The following is a 20,256-nucleotide window of genomic DNA, read 5'->3' on the forward strand; positions in this document are numbered from 1 at the left end:
GAGACCTACATCATTTCAAGGGAGAGTAATGTTCACCATGTTTTAAAGAAGGTAAACGAAATTGCAATCCTTAGTTACCGGAAGGAGAAAATCTTATTTCCGGAGCAGCCGTAAACAAAAGTTTACAGTGCTCAATCGCGACCGTCCAAAAGTGTTTTGGATGGTCTGAATTTTAATGAAACTTTTATGGGGAAGAGTTTTAAAATTCGAAACATTCAAAATAATTTTGAACGTGATGAACTGCTACGGTAAACAAGTTGTTTCCGACTACCCCAGAAATAAGTAGGAGTATTTCTCTACTGGAAGGCCTCCATTTTACTCCTCCAGTAGCACTTTTGTGGGGGACCGAATTTGTGGCTTTTCTACCCTCCTTGGTTCATAAACAAAATTTGCACTGGAATAGGGAGTTGAATCCATTGCTGATCCTGTAACAAATATGCATCTCCGTTTGAAGTCAACCAAACCCATCACCCAACACCATGATCTCTTCCATCTGTTATCTTTTGCACATACCTCCTCAATAACATCAAGACCCATTTGCACAAAGACTGAAAATAACAGCCACGATCGCTCTTTCCTCCCTCCAGATCATTCTCCGATCGTCGATGGACTCATTTCCATCTTCCAAAACCGACCCTTTTCCCCACACACTCTACACAGCCCCGAAACAGTGGACTTTGGTTCCAAACTCACTCCTACCATCGTTGAGACCGTGCTGAAGAGTCTCCAGAACTGGAAAATAGCTCACTTGTTCTTTAACTGGGCTTCGCAACAACCTGGGTACAGGCACACTTGTTATACGTACAATGTTATGGCTTCGATCCTATCACGTGCTCGACGAAATGACCAACTGAGAGGTCTCGCCTTGGAACTGGTCAACTCAAGGTGTTTGATGACGCCGGGGGCTTTGGGTTTCTTTGTTAGGTGTTTGGGTGGTGTGGGGTTGGTTGAAGAAGCGAATTCGCTCTTTGATCGAGTTAAAAAGACGGGTCTTTGTATTCCCAATAGTTATAGTTATAATTGTTTGTTGGAGGCTTTGGCTAAGTCTACTGCTTCAGTTTGTTTGGTTGAGGTAAGGTTGAAAGAGATGCAAGATTTGGGTTGGGAACCCGATAAGTACACATTGACTCCACTTTTGCAGTGTTACTGCAATGCGGGGAAGTTTGGAAAAGCTTTGGAAGTTTTCAATAGTATGTATGAGAAGGGTTGGATGGACACCCATGTTGTGGTAATCTTGGTAGTCTCATTTAGCAAGTGGGGCGAAGTAGATAAGGCTTTTGAGCTAGTTGAAAGGATGGAAGATCACGGTATTCGCCTGAATGAGAAAACTATTTCCGTGTTAATTCATGGGTTTGTGAGGGAGTCTAGGGTGGATAAGGCTCTCCAGGTGCTCGACAAAATGCGGAAATTGGGTTATCTTCCCGATGTTTCTGTTTACAACGTCCTAATGGGTGGCCTCTGCAGGAATAAAGACGTCGAAAAAGCTTTGATTTTATGTTCAGAAATGAAGAACTTGGGAGTTTATCCTGACGTTGAAATACTCACAAAGCTTGTATCAATATTGCCTGAAGGAGATATGGTAAAGTTGCTTGAGGATGGGCAAGAAGAGCTTGGTTCCGAAGCGATGATCCTGCTTTATAACTCTATTCTAAATGGCCTTGTTAATAAAGGGTCAGTTAGTGAAGTTTATTATCTGCTACGGGCAATGATGGGAGATGAATATGATTGTGATGTTCAGATGGACAAGGTTTTCCGGACTAAAAAAATGGTTCACCCGGATACCAATTCTTTTGATATAGTGATCAAATATTTGTGCAAGACTGATAACTTGGATATGGCCCTAGGCCTTTACCAAGATATGGTCCAAATGAACTGTAAGCCGAGTTGTTTGCTTTATAATAACTTAATTGGTAGTTTGAGCAATGCAAATAGAGTGGATGAATGTCACAAACTTCTGGGAGACATGAAGGAATCAGGAGTTCAACCAACACACTTCACTTACAATTCCATTTTTGGATGCTTATGTAGAAGAAAAGATATTGAAGGAGCTATTGGCATGTTGAAGGAGATGCGTGAAAATGGGCATGAACCATGGATAAAACATACTACATTGCTTGTTAAAATGCTGTGCAAACATGGAAGAGTAGCTGAAGCTTCCAACTTTCTTAGTAGCATGGTTCAAGAAGGTTTCCTCCCTGATATAATTCCCTATTCCGCAGCTATTGATGGATTTGTCAAGGTTCAAGAAGTGGACCGTGCTTTGCAGATATTTAGAGACATTGGCGCTCGTGAGTGTTGCGCTGACGTGGTTGCTTACAATATCATAATAAACGGGCTTTCCAAGGCCGGAAGAGTATTGGAAGCCCATGGTATTCTGAATGAGATGCAGGAGAAGGGGCTTATTCCATCGGTTGTTACCTACAACACACTCATTGATGGATTGTGTAAAAATGGTGATATTGATCAAGCCAAGCTTTGCTTTTCAACAATGGTTAGAAAAGAACGGGAGCCGAATGTCTTCACGTACACAACTATGATAAATGGATTGTGCAATGAAGGAAGACCAAATGAAGCTCTTGAGCTTTGGACTGAAATGAGGGAATTAGGGCGTGCTCCGAACAGAATCACTTTTATGACTCTAGTTCATGGGCTTTGCAAGTGTGCGAGACCAGATGATGCTCTATTGTATTTCCAGGAGATGGAAGAGAAGGGTATGACACCTGATACCTATGTCTATGTCGCATTAATAGAGGCTTTGCTATCGAACTCGACCCCACTCTTGGCTTTCAAAATACTAAGAGAGATGTTTCACAGTGGAATTTTTCCTGACCCGAATGATAAGAACCAGCTATGGGTTAGACTTAGAGAAGCTATATGTAAATTGTCTAAAGATGCCAGGACTCAATCAGATATTATGAGTCTTATCGGAGAGGGAAGCATTCCAATCATTTCAAGTTTATCAGACATCGTAATTGAAGATGGAATGGAGCCCATTGCCTGATTAAAAGGACTTTAAGTCCCTCAGCCTCAGCAGGATTGTATGTTGCAGTCCAAGGCCAAGGTTTGGGTTAAGATAAATTACGGCAATTCAGTTTGGTTGTTGACTTGATTGCTTCAGCACCTTATTATCAACAACTATCATTACAAGCGTAGAATTAATATATGAGGTATGCTTATCACAGGAATTGCCCACGATTTCTTCTGAGAATTAGTATTTTATCTTATCTCATTTTGACCAAGGATGGAATTTTGTTTCTTTTTCATCCGATTAGCCGAAGTACTTTTTTCCCATGAGAACCAGCAGCTATGTTTGGATCTTCGATTCGTGGATTGATACGGCTAAACCATCCTCTTCAGATTGGGGTCTTTCTGTTGAGGTGCTTTGTAAAGCCTAGTTTGGTTTCTTTGTTTGTTTTATCTTTTTAATCAGTCTTGTTTTGCTTCAGCTAGGGTGTGTCCTAGTCTTGGGTTTCGCCCCTTTTATAAATAATCTGGTTCCAAAAAAACCCCCCAAGGATAGCCATAATGTCCTGAAGTTCTTTGTAACGTTGTAAAATTTTCTGAACTCTTTGCGCAATTTTATAATGTTTGTCACCTGCAATCCGGGATTGAAGCATACTTGACATTGAATCACTATAATAAGCAAGAATCACGATACGGGAATTCTTGTTATTGTTCTCTATAATAAGCAAGAATCATTCTCTATAATAAGCAAGAATCACTTATCTTTACCTTTACCTTTCCCTTTCAAATTTCGGGTAACATCCGAATCATACCTTTTCATGTTTAAGTCGTGATTGCTTTAGTTGTTGGATCTGATGCCTTAACCTTTTGTTTCTTGCTCTTTACATCTGCTGTTGAAGTGAAGACTGGATAGGAAAGGTCGATATAGAAAGGGAGATTCCAGCAGAAACAAGAGAACAACAAAATAAGTTTGTAAAACTTTGAACCAGCACAACCACCCTGCCCTCAATCTTAGTTAACAAAAATTGAATCAGTTGTTGGGATTACAGTTATTATGGTCATCATTATTGTTTTTCTCGATTTGGGAATAAGTAGCCTGGTTCTTAGAAAGGAAGAGGCAAATATCAAGCAAAATACTGAGCTTGAATGAGAACGTTTTTTATGGGATAAGTCTTCTGGACTGGGACATTTTCTTGCATTGTACTATGTTCTTTGTTGAACCTCTTCTACATGGACTTGGGTCTGAGGGTCGGGAGCAGTACGTGTCTAAGTGTTGGAGTTATCAAATTTTCATCTCAATGGCACTGGGATATGCCGAAATATTCAAATTTCTGAGTGTGTTTCATTTATTTTTTTGAACGGCATAGTGTGTTTCATTTTATTTCCTTTGGTAAATAGCGTTTACAAATTGTCTGAGTCTTGACTGCCCGACATAGGTTATTTAAGCCATTTAGAAGGATCCATGTAACATAGTGCTGAACTAGTGCATTTTATTGGCTACTTCTTGTTCCAGAAGAGTTCCAACTGCCATGACTGTGAGCATATATCTTGTGATAGTTTCGACTGTCCTTAGTTGTTATGATGATGCTACTACAGAGTCCTGATGCCAGACGGTTCTTGCAGATGCGATTACAAATGAATCCAGCTAATTCCTGAGATGACGAACATTTAATCTTAGTGTGAGCTCATGGAATGCATCATCACGGTCCAGACACATTCGTCTCTATCTGGTTGCAGTTTGTTAAATTGTGTATTTCCTTGGTCATGGCAGTCTTGTTCTTCAGTGTTTGTAAATGGCCCTTCTGCAGCTGGTAGAACCGGCCGTTCAAAATGCTACAGCAGATATATAATGACTGAGTCAACTTAGTTCAAAAAAATTTTGATGGTTCAACTGTCGTAGTAATTCATTCATTTTGGTGTCATCTGTAAACCTCATCTCTTGCTGCCCTTTTGGCCTGAGTTATCCAAAAACCTGAGATAAGTGCCATGAAAGCCAATTTTTGGCCGGCCATATTTTGGCACAAAATTTTCAATTGAACCCCTAGTGGGTGAGGCTGAAGTGTAATGCTCAGGGGCAAACTAGACTTTTCACTGCTACAGTGGGTTACTGTAGCTGTTTAGTTATTTTTACTTTAATGAGTTTTCTGACTTTTAGTGTTTTCCAACTCTGTCCTGTTTTTGTTCTGTATTTTGTCTTGTTGCGTGGGGGCTATTGTGTCAATCTGCTCCAGATGCCGTGCATGCGTGGTTTGGGAGTTGGGTTTTGTTCACCCTCCACTTAAGAGGGTGAACATTACCCTCCTTCCTATTGGTTGAAATGGTGTGGACCCCCCACCACAAAGTGATGTTATGCTTACCAAAAAAGTGTTTTGCATGGTAAGCATGACATCACTTTGTGGTGGGGTTCACACCATTTAAACCAATAAGAAAATGGGTAATGTTCACCCTCTTTTAAGGAGGGTGAACAAAATTGCACTCGTGGTCCGGAGGAGTTAATGCATTGCCACTTTTACTTTCCAGCTTTTCGTTCTCTCTCTCTACCCCAAACGAAAATACCTCACCCACAACCCCATTCCCGGGTCCGAACCAGGCTGCCGATTTCTTCTCCAATTGGTTCTCGTTATGGCGGTGGAGTGAGAGAACTCGATAAATGAACTAATGGAGTTGTAGCTGCGAGTTGGTATTAGGGTTTTGATGCTGACCAGGGATTATGTACCGAGGCATACCAAAAAAGAACGATTTGGTCCCTAATCAGACCGTGCAGAAGGGATGATGAAGGAGGAGTCTGATTTCATCAAGTTGCTCAAGGGCGAGATCGAGTCTCTAAGGTATGATTAGAATATTTTTGTTGTACGTTGTTGGGTTTCTCTATTTGATATTTAGAATATTTTTGTTGTACGTTGTTGGGTTTCTCTATTTGATATTCTTGGCTTTTAACTGATTGACAGTGGGTTCGGTTCCTTCTTCCATTATTTTAGTTTAATTCGATTTGGTATCTTCAGTTTGGGAAGATTGAAAAATGGATGGTTGTTGGATGGGTACATGAAATCTGAAATGGGTTTCTAATTTTTTTTTTTCCTGATTGGGGTAGGGTTCAGATTCTCGTACTAAAGATGTGAATTTTGGTGTTTGCTGATCAAAGCAAATTTAAATGGTGCACAGACAACAGATGTTTGAGTTTATGGTTCCTTGTTTGGTTTATTTATACAGGAATTAAAATTCACCTCAAGTTCAGTCAAATAGTTGAATTAAGCTGAATTTAATAGAGACTTGTATTTGATTGGGTCCCACAAATGTGAATTGCATAGTGTTTTGGGGAGAGTAATCCGATCATGACTTTTATTTGGTTGCTGAGAAATTTCAAGAAAACTGAAACAGAGTTCAAACCTCGACTCTGGGTTCATTTTACTCTTTTAGTTCTTATCTTTAGTTTTTCAGAATTCTTGATTCTTCACTATTCCCACAAATTATCAGGAGACACAGTCACATAATCCTTCAAATGCCTTGAGGATACAATTACTGCCTCCAATTTTTTTTGTCGGTGCCCTATTATGATGAGTGCTTTGTTTAAGATTATTCTAGCATGTTGTCAGGCTTAGTTTAGTTGAATCTAAAATACCTGGTGTTTATAGTTTGGGGTTAAGTGAATTTACAAACATGCTTTTTGGTTCAAAAAGTCTTACTAGCACTGATTCGCTGAAGCCTTACAGATATTTTTCCATGGTTTTATGGATTTTGACATGGTGTATGTATATTTTAGTTGAATATGATTTCTTATAATGTGACTGGAGACTTGGGTTTTCCCTTGCTAAGATGGATTTTCTATAAGGCATTGTTGATTTTGGATGGGATCGCTATTGATGTACCAGTTTCTCAAGGGAATGGAAGGCCAACAATCAGCCATTTTTTAGGACACATTGATGTACCCACTTCCAATGGGCCTTCTTTTGAAAGATAGAAAACGCAATGCCCTGGAAGGAGAAAGGGAAGCAGTAGATAGAACTGTGAGAACATGTACAGATAGTATTTGTTGGTGGACCACTTGAATTGATGATGGATAAATTGAGATCCTATATATAATACCATGGGCTTGAAAAATTGGGGTGGTTTCTTGAGGTCTTTATGACCGTAGTGGACTTAGTGTTTCTATGCAAATCTACCATTCCCAGGCAGGCTTGGAGGATCTGGCTAAAGAATATGCTACTGCAAAATTTGATTCCGTAAGAAAAGCATTTTCGGCTCAACTTGCTGTTGACTCAAGAAAGGGCTATGGTGGGGGAAGTGATCATTCGAAACAAACACATGAGGAGACCAACAAGAAGAAGAACAAGGAGCACAAAAAAAACAAAGGATTTAAAGGTTAGAGACTTTGTGGTCAGGCTATTTTGTTTCTTCATTTTCATCTTTCTCTGTTAGTTTTGTTTTGCTTCCATGGGTTGAAGCAAAATGCAGGATTTAGGGCCAATAATTTCATATTTTTCACAGGCTATTGTTGCTGATGAGTTTATCGTTTGGCACGAGATGGCAGCACAAGTGTATGTCTTTCATACTACCATAATACTCATTACATTCTCTTTTCCAATGCATCCCATCTAATATACAACTTTGACAGTATGTGCAGACGTGTAGTTCATCTGTAATGTCCCTAAAATGTTTATATGGTGCAGCTTCTCTCCAGTTTTATGTGATGGAGATCATCCAGATTTTGAAAATGTGATATATGTATGCCACTATGCCTTGCAACAAGAGGAAGAGGAATTCAGAGGTAGGATTGAACTCAAAGTTGAGTGGGAAAATTTGAACGAACTCTGTAGTATCAGAGACAAATTGAAGAGAAAGCCAAACGGAAGCACCTTTCTCGGAAGCATAGCGACGATGATGAAGACGTACACACGAAATTGGAGTATGGTAAGCAGGTGAGGATTTGTGTTCAGGTCTTCTCTTTAGTTGCAATTGTGTACAAGCTCATCTTCCCATTTCAAGTTTTATGTTTTCTCTGAGTTATTTGATTGAATAAACTAGCCTGCTTAGTATCCTAAGAAAGATGTCTGGCGGATAATTTATGGTTTCAATAATTCCATTTAGATGTCATGGAAAACTTCGAGGATTAGCAATTTTCAAGGAACTGTTGGCCCAGCAAAATGGATTTCCAAATGGTTCCAAAAAACATAGGCTGAGTCATTAAACAATTATACGAAAATTGAGATCAATCCCATCCGTACCATGCTAGAAGGTACCAGAAATAAGTTGGTGTGCTGGATAACAAACAAAATACCAAAAGGCAGTGGGGTGGCAGTCTAATACGAGCCACAACATTAAGAAGAAAATGACTGGTTTGGGGAAAATGTCAAGGAGCTGCAATGTGTCTTTTCCAGGGGAATGAACATGAGGTTAAAGGCAATGTGGTGATGTACATTGTTGATTTGGTGACTTCGCTTACTTATATGCCTTGTGCTGATCAACTGGAGCATAAGAAGAGCAACCTCTTGCAAACTATCAAAGGACTTTTAGAATTGCTCATTCTTGTTTCCTTTTCCTCTTTCTTTAATGTCATAGTATGTGTATGTGCCGTTACATATGCCGTTAAAGTTTGTGCATGTCAAGGGAAATAGGTCGGCATAGATGGTGTAATTGCAAGGTGTTTAGCTCATATGATAGGAAATACTCAACTGCATGTCTATGAGGCATGCAAAATGTTCTCTTCAATTTTATGCAGTGTCTTGTTATGTTAGCAGAATGACAATAATTAGAACTAATATGGCTGACCCTTTCCATTTTAAATCCTGCAGGTGGTCTTCTGTGCAAACTTGAGGGCTTACTTGAATCACCACTTGAAAATGAATGGTTGAAAATTCTCTGCAGGGCAACTTTGGGCTTTATGGTTGGAAACTTCAGGTAGTTGTTTTTATCTTTTGGGATTCACTTCCTTTCAATGAATTTTTCTTTGTACTTATCACAGAGTAGTAGCATTCATTTAGGGGAAGGGTGGCTGCTTTTGAAGAACCTACGGAGTGCCCAAATGTTTTTAGGGTTGCTTCTAAAGATGCAGCATCTTTCACGAGTTCCTACAGCATTCAGACATGTATTGAGAATAGATTGAATAATACTGAGTTCTGGTGTTTGTTAACGGAAAGTATGATTCACCTCTAGCTATGAGTAATGGAAACCTATTGTCTTTTGGTATGACTCTTCTGATGATGTACTTAGAGTCATTGGCTTTAAATTTTGAGTTGATTTCATCGGATATATTGATGAGATTGAAAAATATTCACAGTGGGTCTTTCTAATTGCTCTAAATTGTGATATCTGTCAAATGCATTAACTTTGACTACGGATAGAATTGAGGCTACATTATTTTAAAGGTTATGCTCGTTGTTCAGGTTTAGACATCACCAACAGACTCTTTGAAGCTCATTTTCTTCTATGCCTGTAGTCAGAAATATACCTCATACAGTCATACTGTTTAAAAGGAAATGAGAAACCAAATGCAGTTCAAATCTTCAATACAGATGTTCACAAATAGATAAGTATGTGACCTGTGTTTTTATATTTTTAATGGGAGGTAAAATTCATGAAACTTGATTGTATGTTTCACCATTGGATTTTGCTGTGCCATTACCTGTACTTTTCATTGCAATATTGTATTCATTTCAAATTTGAGTTTCTTAATCTTGATACTTAGATTTGCACAGGGGTCTTTGATGATGCATTAGTAGACAGTGAAATTGAGAGGATGGCTCGAGAAATCCGATGAGGATCAAAACAAACAATTGGTGGAATATCTTTTTGCAGATTTTTCAACCCTTTATCCGGAAGAAAAAGAAGGAACATGAGGAACTCATATCAGAACAAGGAAACCAACAACTGGAAAGAAATCCAACAAACTATCTTATCCCTTGTCCTGAATTAAGCCTAATTTCGACTTATGTCTGTAATATACTGTACTTCAAATGTATGACAACAAACTTTAAAACTTTCTGTGTTTGTAATATGTCAAAGTTCAACTCGTAAACAATGTAAATGCATGTTGGTTACAACAGTGTCATATTTGTCACAGGCCTCATGCAAGATGAGCAAACAATCCAAAACAATTTACAGTATAGAATTTCTGTTATTGAATCAACGGGTATGACCAATCGTGCGTAGCACGTAGTTATGCCCCTAGTTATTTATGTATAAAGCGTGATGCCTCTGAACAGAAATTTTAATCTTCACCTTATTCTCCTTCACTCCACATCCACTTAACAGATGTACCCACGCTGCCTTTTGAGGAATTATCACAAGTAGTCAAATGACTCCAGTATGTCATTTCTTACCTTTTTGAGATTATATCTAGTTTTATTCTTACCTCTAAAGGTGAATCCCCCCCCCCCCCCCCCCCCCCCCGCCCCCCGGAAATATTTGTCACTGCGTAGCGGCTGTTATATTTTCGGTATATTAGTGAGAGTGAAAATCACTTGCGTGTAGTCTGATTCTCGGCACTTGTCATTAACAATTTGGATTATCACATTAGTCGATAATCGATTGTTACCGTCGATTTATTTGTCCGAAACCAATGTATCACTACACTTCCAGAAACTAGTGCGAGAGAAACCCGGTACCATTGTTAGGAAAAAGGAATAAAAAATTGGTCTAAGGTCCACTATAAAGAACTTGTAATCCAGTTAGTCCACCTCTAATGTTTATAACCCATCTAATCCACTAATATAATTTAGTAAGGTCTTAAGTCCATTTCTTTTAAAAAAGAAATTAAACCAAGACAAAAATGCCCTCCTATATAAACTGTCATATAGAGAGAAACCCTAGACTAAAAACAAATCTGGAGCATAACCTCCTCCTCCTTTCTCTCTGCCGTCGGAGAAAAGTGGGTATGGGGATTCTGCAGCTAAAAAGTGGGTTGAGAGGTTTCCATCAAAAAAGGGTCGGGATGATTTCTCTACTGCATGGGTTCATTTCAATCTAATTTCAACTTATCAATGGGCGGTATTATCAATTGGCGGTTGGAATTGCTGATGACATTTCTTCAACGATTTGCTATCAACGTGAATCTACATTCTCTCAATTGTGATGGGCTTTTCAAGGGATCCAGAAAAATCAAGGTGTTGTTCAAGAGGCTGTCTTCCTCTTTGTTTTGTCTTCAGCACCGTTTCTCCTTTACAACTGGGTCTCCATTTTCCGTGGCGACGATGGATCGGACGAGTAATATTGGTCGTGTTTATTTCTGATGGGTATTTTTTTTATGATCTCATGTTGTCATGTTTTCTTCTCTATTTCTTATATTTAGTACATACGTATATAGAGTATCGGTATCTGTTTCTTCTCTGTTATTTGTTTTACCGGAGAGAAATTTGAAGTAGTAAAAATAAAAAATATAATATTATAAGAATGTTGATCCGGTCTTTTGTTTGTCCCATGTCCGGTTATCATCAGATTTGGAGGTTTTTGAATAAATACATAATGTTATATGTGTGCTTTTCCTAGGGTTAGAGATTTGAAGTTTTTTGAATAAATATATAAGGTTATATTTGTGATTTTCATCAATCACTTATTGATTTGGTCTGCGCAGCGGCCTCTCCGACTTGCTTCTGATATATTTGAAGTTTTTTGAATAAATATATAAGATTATATGTTCTAATTTTTTTTTTTTTGCAATATTTAGATATTCAAAAATTCACATATAATGTTATATGTTTTGTATGGACCAGCATATAATGTTAAAAGACTAAAAACAAGAAAAACCAAAAAGAAATGTCGCATGTTAAAAAAATTTTGCCACATATAATGTTGTATGTTAGGAAATTTTTATCACTCATATAACGTTAAAAAATCAATACAAGAAAAATAGGAAAAAACAAAAAGAGATCACATATATAACGTTAAATGTTAAGTGTAGCAGGTTCAATAAAAAGAATTGAGAAAAATGAAAAAATATGTTTTTTGTTACACATATAACGTTATATGAGGAGTGATGGCAGCGGCGACGGTGGTGGCAGCAGCGGCGACGGTGGTGGCAGCGGCGGCGTCCGCGGTGACAGCGGTGGTGGCAGCGACGGCAGTGATGGCGGCGGCTTGATTGCAATATAAATGGGAAAAAATATATTTTCATGTTAGCCAAACAAGGCCCTTATTTTTTAGGTGGGATATTTTTGTCATTAAAATTATTAGTGGACTTAGGGCCCGATTGGATGCTGTATGTGTTTTGGGTGTATTATTTATGAAGGGGTGATAAGATAGTAAGGGGTATTAGTTAAGAAGGGAGGGCCCACATTGATGTGATATTTATAGAGGGTGTATTAAAAAGTAAATGGTTTGGATGATGTATTAGAGACGTGGGATAAAATAATACTTGGTTTGGATAGAGGATAAATTTGGTATATAAAGAAGGATATATGATGTAAAAAGCTATCAAATGACTCTTTTGCCTTTGCGCAATATTAAAAAAAATAATTCATTAGATTAAATATATTATTACAAAATCCAATAAAATTAATTACTTTATCACAATTAAGCAATAATAATTTAGTTTACTAATAATTTAATTATTTTATAATTTAAAAAAATAAATAAATTTTGTGTTTTAAAAAAATTTTTATTATCTATTTTATTTATTGAATATTAAGTTTTGTACACAACAAAATAGGAGTAAAAAAAGATAAATAAAAAGGGTTAGATTTTAGTTTTGTACAAAATAAAATACATATTAAAATAGGAGTACGCAGTTTTTCTATCAAAACCACCCACCCACTGACCCACCTCTCTCTCTCTCTCTCTCTCTCTCTCTCTGACTACAAAACCCACCCACTTTCCCCTGGATGAGGACGACCGACAAATTTCCTTTGACTACAAAACCCACCCACCTTCTCCCGTGTCCGACCGGTAAATTTCGAATCCGCAGATGCACACTGTCGACGGCAAAATTTCGAACGGCAACGGTACTTCTCTCTCTCTCTCTCTCTCTCTCTCTCTCTCTCTACTGTAAATGATAACTCCGGCCTTAATTTTTTTTTTCTCTCTCTCTATTTTCCATTTTTTTCGGTCTGTGCATGTACGAAGAGGAGATGAAGAGGGGGGATTAGGGAGGACAGAAATGGCAAGATTTCACCTGTATTGTCCCCGGATTAGTTATGGCTACCTCTGGAGGTGGCCATAAATTAGTACCCTTTGGCATGTGTTAACGAAGAAGGGGAGAAACGAATACAAGAGCCCTTAATCTTGCCAAACGGTGGAGTAAGGAACCAATACACCCGGATTGCGAAATACACCCGATGGATACGGCATCCAATCGGGCCCTTAGTGGGTTATGAAATTTAGAAGTGGACTAGATGAGTTTGGAAAGTGTTATGGTGGACTTATGAAAAATTGATGGTTTAAAATCGGGTTAATTGGATACCCATAACATATATGATCTCTCACACTAAAAAAATAACTCAGACTTGGGGGAAATTTGCTGGGTTCTGATCCAATGTGTAGAGAACCTAATTTTGATTTGTTTTTGCGCCCTGATCACAATTTATTGGTGTCCAAAAAAGATGCTTTTAAAATCACATTCTGGCATTTTGACGAGATCTACCGTGTGAACATAACTAATTATTGGGTTAAGTCTGACAAGTGACAGGAAAATAGCCTCGACTGCACAAGGTTCAATTTCTTGCTTAACTGTCAACAAACTCAATTCTTATATTCCCTCGGTCCGTTTTTTAAGTGTTTTATTTCGTTAATCCAACTTTTTATGGAAACATAATTGTAATCACATTTTATAACTTTTCATACTTACTCTTTATGGAATCATTATCGTTACATTTTTATCCACTAACTTTCAAAATAGAATCTACTTGTAATGACCCTAATTTTGACTCTTTAGGATCTGTTTGGAACCTAGGGAAAATAAAGGAAAATAAAAGAGAAGAAAAAATGAGAGAAAAATGAGAGGAAAAATTTACTATTCACTACACTTGAAATTTTTATTTTCTTCACTCTTTCTCTTCAAACCAAACAATGTTTTTAATTTTCCTTTCTTTTCCTTTCCTTTTCATAGGTTCTAAACAGAGCCTAAATTTTTCTAATAAAATTTAATAATCTTACTTCTAAATTAGTACTTCCTCCGTCCCAATTTGTTACGCTCTTATTTCTTTTTGGGATGTCCCAAAATGATTTGTATGTTTCAAAATTTTTCATTTTTAGATATCTAATTACCATTTTGCCCCTCCTTTTCTTTTATACATTTAAATGAGGCTATGTTTTCAAGAAATCAAAGAGAGCAATTATGATGGACATCAGTTTATGAGTATGGCAGGGGAACTTCCCGCCTCATTCAAAAAAAATTAGAATTGCACTTTTTGCCTAATTAAATGCTCTATCAAGGGGTAAAATAGTAAAATTGATGAAAAGTCAATGTAATTATGAATTTTTTTTAAATTACGTGAAAGTCAATATGGGCGTAATAAATTGGAACAGAGGGAGTACTATATAGTCTAACAAGAAAGCCCAATTGAAACTTAACTAGAATTCCTAATCTAAAAATCCTAACTAAACTACCCTTAACATTTCCAGTCCAGCTGTCTCTCTCTCCCTCCTGCCGATCCACAACTACTCCCCTGCTCTTAGGGGGCGTTTGGCTTATTTATTATCCTGCCAGCACAACAATACACAATGGGTTTCCCTTCCCCTTCCAAAAAATCAGCAGCCTTCTATCATCTCACCCATCAACCATATTTAGAACCAACGGAATTCCACCACCACCTATCAACTCCACCATCACCCACCTTAATACCTTATTACTCCATGGTTACCTCCTCTCCTCCCTGAAATTTCAGCCCCCAATGGCTGCAAATACTCAGACCTCTCCCATCCACCATCACCTGGCTGCAAATACTCAGACCTCTCCCATCCACCATCACCTCCTACGGCTCTCTCTCTCTCTCTCTCTCTCTCTCTCTCTCTCTCTCTCTCTCTCTCTCACTTCCACTGTAAATACTACCCATACAAATAAACACAGAAAGTTAGAAACACTACTACTCCATTCACTTACAAGTCCAGAGCAAGAAAGAAAAGAGGAGAGAAACCTTCAAATTCGTCCATGGTGGTTTAGAGAGAGAATAGTGGGTTTACGGGTCTTTCACATACACCACCTCACTAATCGAATTCGGGACTCCGAACTCCTAGCACGACCTCAAGAATCTCAGAGCCATTCCGAGAGCCGTTCCCGAGCCATTCCTGAGCCGTTCCCGCCGCCGTCATCTTCCTCGTTTTTCCGAAATCAACCGAACCGGGTTCCTAGCTTTTTCTGACCAAACCCAAGGTTGATTAATCTCTATCCTACCATCCCCTAAGTATATTAGAGTCTTATTATGTTGTTTTCATGTTAGGAAGAGAAAGGAAATGAACCCATGCATCAAAACCTCCGAAACCGAATTGCTCTGTTTTCTTCCGAAAATGGTTACTGTGCTTGAACGTTAGTACAGTATTTTTTACAAAAATATTACACAGATATTACGCTTGCACCCTTGTCCTTATATTAGTTTCACAATTCGACCCTTGCATGTTACGGAGTATTACCTTGTAGATTTGAACCCACTTAGTGCTTTTATCTCATTTTCATCGTACATGGCTAACTTTAATTCTTAGGAATGTGAAATGCATATTATAATCAGTGTACTTTTGGTTGAAATGGATTTTATTCTATTATTGTGAACATGTTTTAATAAATAAATAAAAAGGTAAATGGATTTACTTACTAGGTAAACGATTTTTTTAGTAAATGATACTCCCTCTGTCCCTTTTTAAGTGTCTTGCTTCGTAACTCCAACTTAGGGCAAATTATAGTTACCCCCCTCTAACTATGCCTCGCGTACACTTACCCCCCTCTAACTTTTTTTTTGGCACTTAACCCCCTCAAACTAACGGAAATTCAAACGGTCATAACTTTTTCATCCAAAGTCGAAAATATGCAAATTATATATTGATTTTGAGGTCTTGAAGTCAGCTTTCTAATGACACCAAAATCACATCACGATTCAAAGCACACAGAAAGTTATGATCAAAACGGTCTTTCTGTCTACCAGTCCTTACTCTTTTGATCATAACTTTCTGTGTGCTTTGAATCGTGATATGATTTTGGTGTCATTAGAAAGCTGACTTCAAGATCTCGAAATCGATATATAATTTGCATATTTTTGACTTTGGACGAAAAAATTATGACCGTTTGAAGTTATAACCGTTTGAATTTCCGTTAGTTTGAGGGGGTTAAGTGCCAAAAAAAAAATTAGAGGGGGTAAGTGTACGCAAGGCATAGTTAGAGGGGGGTAACTATAATTTGCCCTCCAACTTATTAAAAAGACATTATCATTACACCTTTCACATCAACTTTTTCCTCCACTTTTCCTACTTACCCATCATCATTACACTTTTACTTACTAACTTTTCAAAATAAAATCTACTTTTAGGGACAAAATAGACAATACACCAACTTTTACCCCCCTAACTTTACAAAATGGACACTTATTAAGGAACAGTCCAAAATGAAATACTGAACACAAAAAAAGGGACAGAAAGAGTACTAGGTAAGTAAAACATGTATTTTTTTTTATATAATACTTGGCTAATAAATGAGTCACAATATTTCTTTTAAAATAATCAAGGTACAAAGAAAAAGAAGAAGAAGAAGATGATTAAAGAGATTGACTATTTTACTAGTAAGTAAAAAGATAAATAGAGTTAATAATGTCATTTTAAGAACTAATAAATTGCCTTATGAAAATTTAGGATCCTAATTAAAACCTAAAGCTACTGTGTTTCTTTTAAAAATTTAGAATCTACCTAATACACTTGAAAACCCTCAAGTAAATCTATTGTACATGTCACGCCCTCGATGTTTAACATAAATAATAATAATTTACGATAAATAAAATCTCTACTAAAATACCGATAATACCCAAATGACATTTCTTTCCATATTTACAAACTTAAATTTAAAAGATATAAGCTTGACTCGAAGCCCCAATTTATTGATATCAAAATAATATTATAGTTTTACATTTGTCATTCTTCCAAATACTACTTTCAAAACAAGTGACAATTGCCGCTTCTTTAATACCTTCGAAATCCATGATCAACAAGCACGCAATGCACACCATGCCAACTTCCTTGTTTTGAACCTAAAAATGATAGGTTGAGCTACACTAACCTAGTAGAGAAATCTATACTCAAGTTATATGAAAATGCGATGAAGCATGCAACTAGAGTGAATGAATTCCAACAAATGAACATGAGATACAATAACTATCACTACGAACAGACGAACTAAGACTGGAGAATCCTGGACGTCCTACAGATATCCCTAACCATTCATACGTTAACTAGAAGCAACATTTAAAGTACTCATACCATTTATCATAGAACCTCATTTTATAAAACTTTACTTTTTTATTTTCAAAACAATTTAGAGAAAATTCAAGACCATTACAAGTCAAACTCTGTTAATTCGAGCTTGAATACCGAAATCCATTGTTTTGTGCTCAAATACCGGATCCGTTGATTCGCTCAAGAATACCGGATCTTTTCAAAATTCAAATTTCTTTCTTTAATAAAACTTTGATAAAACCAACATTTCATTCACTTTTTCGACAACCACAATCCCAAGCAACAAACAATTCAAACATCAACATAGACTTTTGAAGTCAATCCAAATTCTCTTCATCATGCGAGACATTTAACTGTGTTACCACCCCTTGCGTCACATTGAATTCTATCCACCTGGGTTTCCGCATTACCACACCTTACGTTGCGGGCCCTCTAGTGTCATGTCCCGCTATCTTTAGACCCCTTAATAGGGAATTACGGCACGTGACCAGCCAATAAGGCCTTCAAACATAACCAAATTGGCTCAAGAAAGCGCCTCAAATAAAAATAACTAAACATTTGCAGAAGCGATTAAAAAAAAAAGACTTCACTTAAATTTATGGGGTCTATTAAAAAAAGTAACCATAAACAAGTTTAGGCAAAATGAGCACAATCCATTTGGTCTAGAGCATCCATACATTGATAACTTTCAAGACATCATAATTACATTAATATGAACATCCATAACCTTTCCCTAAAATACATAACTTACGTACATCACTTTGCAAAAATATGTACATCCTTGATCTTACGGGGAAACAAGTACAAAACATGGCCAAAATACAAGTCTTCTTTCTACTTTCTTTCTATATGCAAAACGATTCTATGAAGCCCAAATTTGCACAAAACATTGCACCTATAAGCTATCATACTTCATCACTTGAAATTGGTAATTAAACCGTCAGCTGAAAGCTCAGTGAGTAAAGCTCATACTCTAATTTGGGTTTTGAATATTCAGCACACATACAGCACACTAGTTACGAACATTTAAAAGAAATCCAAAAGATATTTTACATGAAAGCATAAAGTACTCGAACACATTTACTTAGCCAATATCGCCAAGCTTACCACATACATATACATACATGACACATATCGGGATTCCGGTCGATTATTGGTACCCATCGGCAAGGGCACATACCTGGATATTATAGAACCCTTCAGGAAGGCACATAATGGATATTATAGAACCCTCCAAAGGGGCATATAATGCTGGCTATTATAGAACCCCCCCAGCGGGCACATACGGTAAAGCAAGGGGCATGACATGCATACTTCGTAAAACAAAACTTGTAACATACATACTTCGAACATCTTAGGAAATATATTAAGGAATATTTTCATTATAACATAACACTCAAAACACTTAGACATATCACTTCATAACATAGAAAATCAAGTCACACTTCATAGAAAAGAGAGTTCATAAAATTTTCCATTTTAAAGTATAAGGTTACTCACTTTCCTTTGCACTTCAAGTAAACATCAACTTGTGTCCCTTATATTCTTCTCTTGTTCACTGAATCCTACATATTGTATATGAACACACATCATTTACACAAAGAACTCGTAAGATGATTCACATGCATGATTCCCTAAAAAAAATGACAAGTTAGCCATGATCCGCTCCAATAATTCTTGAGGATAAACCACAATGAACTAGGTCTCTAAAATTTTAACGCATAAAGGGGACTCATATTCACATGGTATCAAATTTTCTTGAGGATTTACGTGGCCAAGAACTTGTCTTAAAAATTAAAAGAATAAGAAACAAAACTGCAGAATTCCGCACAGTCCAAAACAGAACGCAGCTTAGTAAACGAATTGTTTAAAATTATTTTCTTTGAGTTTTACTCTAATTTTTGGACACAATACAGTAGACACATATGGGTACCACACATAAAAATTTCCGAAAATAACGTGATGAGAAACTAGGTCAAACACACCAAAAATCGAAGGCCAAAATAGAGATTCAGCAGTAGCAGAAAAACAGAATGCAGTCTAGTGCGAGATTTTTCTAGACTTTGTTTTAAGGAGTATTCATCCCAAAGTTTTACACAACATTGTAGACTCATTGAGGAACATCCCATAAAAATTTCGTAATTTTTGAAGATTATTTACTATGTCTAAAAATTCGTGGCTTAGGGTACAAAAACGCAGTAAATTTCTGACGGATTTTTCACAAACCCTCTTTCTTCAAAACTAGGGTTTATTTCTCTTCTTTACCAACTAAAACTTAACAAATACATCCAGCAACCATTGTTCTATCATGATTGAAGCAAAATACCTTGATCTCAAAGATGTATACACAATTTTGCATATATATATATATATATATATATATATATATATATATATATATATATATATATATATATATATATATATATACACACACACACACACACACACACATTCATAAGAATTAAGTCAATACATGGAAACTCACCAAATTCTAAGTTTATATCATGGCTTAAGAGATTCCAATACTTGGCTAAGAGATGAATTTAAGACTTAATCTTGCTCTTGGTACTTGATTTCTCTTTAGATTGAAGCCCTAGAAGTGTATGACATGGAGGTTTCTAGAGTTCTTGAGAGAGAGAGAGAGAGATATATATATATATATATATACCATATATGAGAGGAGAAGAGGGGCTGATTTTTATCTCACTTTTAGGATAAAATAATCCTATGTGGTGTGGTGTACAATACTCCATGTGTCACATTATATAACTTTGTATAATTACACAATTATTTCTCACATGAAATTTCTAGTCACATAGATGCACATAACTCATAAATAATATACATGACATAATGCGAACATAATTTGTGTATTACATAGCACATAAAGGACGCGCAAGCACTTAATACCACATAACTTAACACCTAAAA

General features: G+C 36.9%; 2 protein-coding genes across 13 annotated transcripts; both read left to right on the forward strand.

Annotated features, from left to right (window-relative positions):
- The first annotated feature begins 256 nt into the window (after nt 1-256).
- Nucleotides 257-5,193, forward strand: LOC131300586 (putative pentatricopeptide repeat-containing protein At5g08310, mitochondrial). Of its 2 annotated transcripts, none has more exons than XM_058326497.1 (2): nt 257-3,167; nt 4,588-5,193. In XM_058326497.1, exon 1 carries the CDS (start codon nt 437-439, stop codon nt 2,999-3,001), a length of 2,565 nt encoding a protein of 854 aa, XP_058182480.1. In that variant the 5' UTR covers nt 257-436; the 3' UTR covers nt 3,002-3,167; nt 4,588-5,193. The 2 variants fall into 2 exon arrangements, with proteins under 2 accessions (XP_058182480.1, XP_058182481.1); XM_058326498.1 differs by lacking the exon at nt 4,588-5,193 and adding an exon at nt 3,273-3,376.
- A 195-nt stretch (nt 5,194-5,388) lies between these two features.
- LOC131300587 (uncharacterized) lies at nt 5,389-10,124 on the forward strand. 11 transcript variants are annotated; one of them, XM_058326508.1, is made up of 5 exons: nt 5,389-5,792; nt 7,134-7,323; nt 7,450-7,499; nt 7,632-7,880; nt 8,754-10,119. In XM_058326508.1, the coding sequence occupies exons 2-5, from the start codon at nt 7,234-7,236 to the stop codon at nt 8,773-8,775; spliced, it is 411 nt and encodes a 136-aa protein (XP_058182491.1). In that variant the 5' UTR covers nt 5,389-5,792; nt 7,134-7,233; the 3' UTR covers nt 8,776-10,119. The 11 variants fall into 11 exon arrangements, 8 of the variants coding, with proteins under 8 accessions (XP_058182491.1, XP_058182490.1, XP_058182483.1 ...); XR_009191003.1 differs by lacking the exons at nt 5,389-5,792; nt 7,450-7,499 and having other exon boundaries at nt 5,836-7,323; nt 7,643-7,880; nt 8,754-8,859; nt 8,932-10,119; XR_009191002.1 differs by lacking the exons at nt 5,389-5,792; nt 7,450-7,499 and having other exon boundaries at nt 5,836-7,323; nt 7,643-7,880; nt 8,754-8,859; nt 8,943-10,119.
- The last annotated feature ends 10,132 nt before the right edge of the window (nt 10,125-20,256 follow it).

Source organism: Rhododendron vialii, chromosome 9a, assembly GCF_030253575.1.
Source record: "Rhododendron vialii isolate Sample 1 chromosome 9a, ASM3025357v1".
Classification (NCBI taxonomy): Eukaryota; Viridiplantae; Streptophyta; class Magnoliopsida; order Ericales; family Ericaceae; genus Rhododendron; species Rhododendron vialii.

What these genes read in the sequence shown, in the direction of transcription:
- LOC131300586 (XM_058326497.1), top strand. Translation starts at nt 437, where the DNA reads ATGCATCTCCGTTTGAAGTCAACCAAACCCATCACCCAACACCATGAT.
- LOC131300587 (XM_058326499.1), top strand. Translation starts at nt 7,113, where the DNA reads ATGCAAATCTACCATTCCCAGGCAGGCTTGGAGGATCTGGCTAAAGAA. An exon ending in AAAAAACAAAGGATTTAAAG is followed by an intron (nt 7,324 to 7,642) that starts GTTAGAGACTTT and finishes GCTTCTCTCCAG; the next exon opens with TTTTATGTGATGGAGATCAT. An exon ending in ACACACGAAATTGGAGTATG is followed by an intron (nt 7,873 to 8,753) that starts GTAAGCAGGTGA and finishes TAAATCCTGCAG; the next exon opens with GTGGTCTTCTGTGCAAACTT.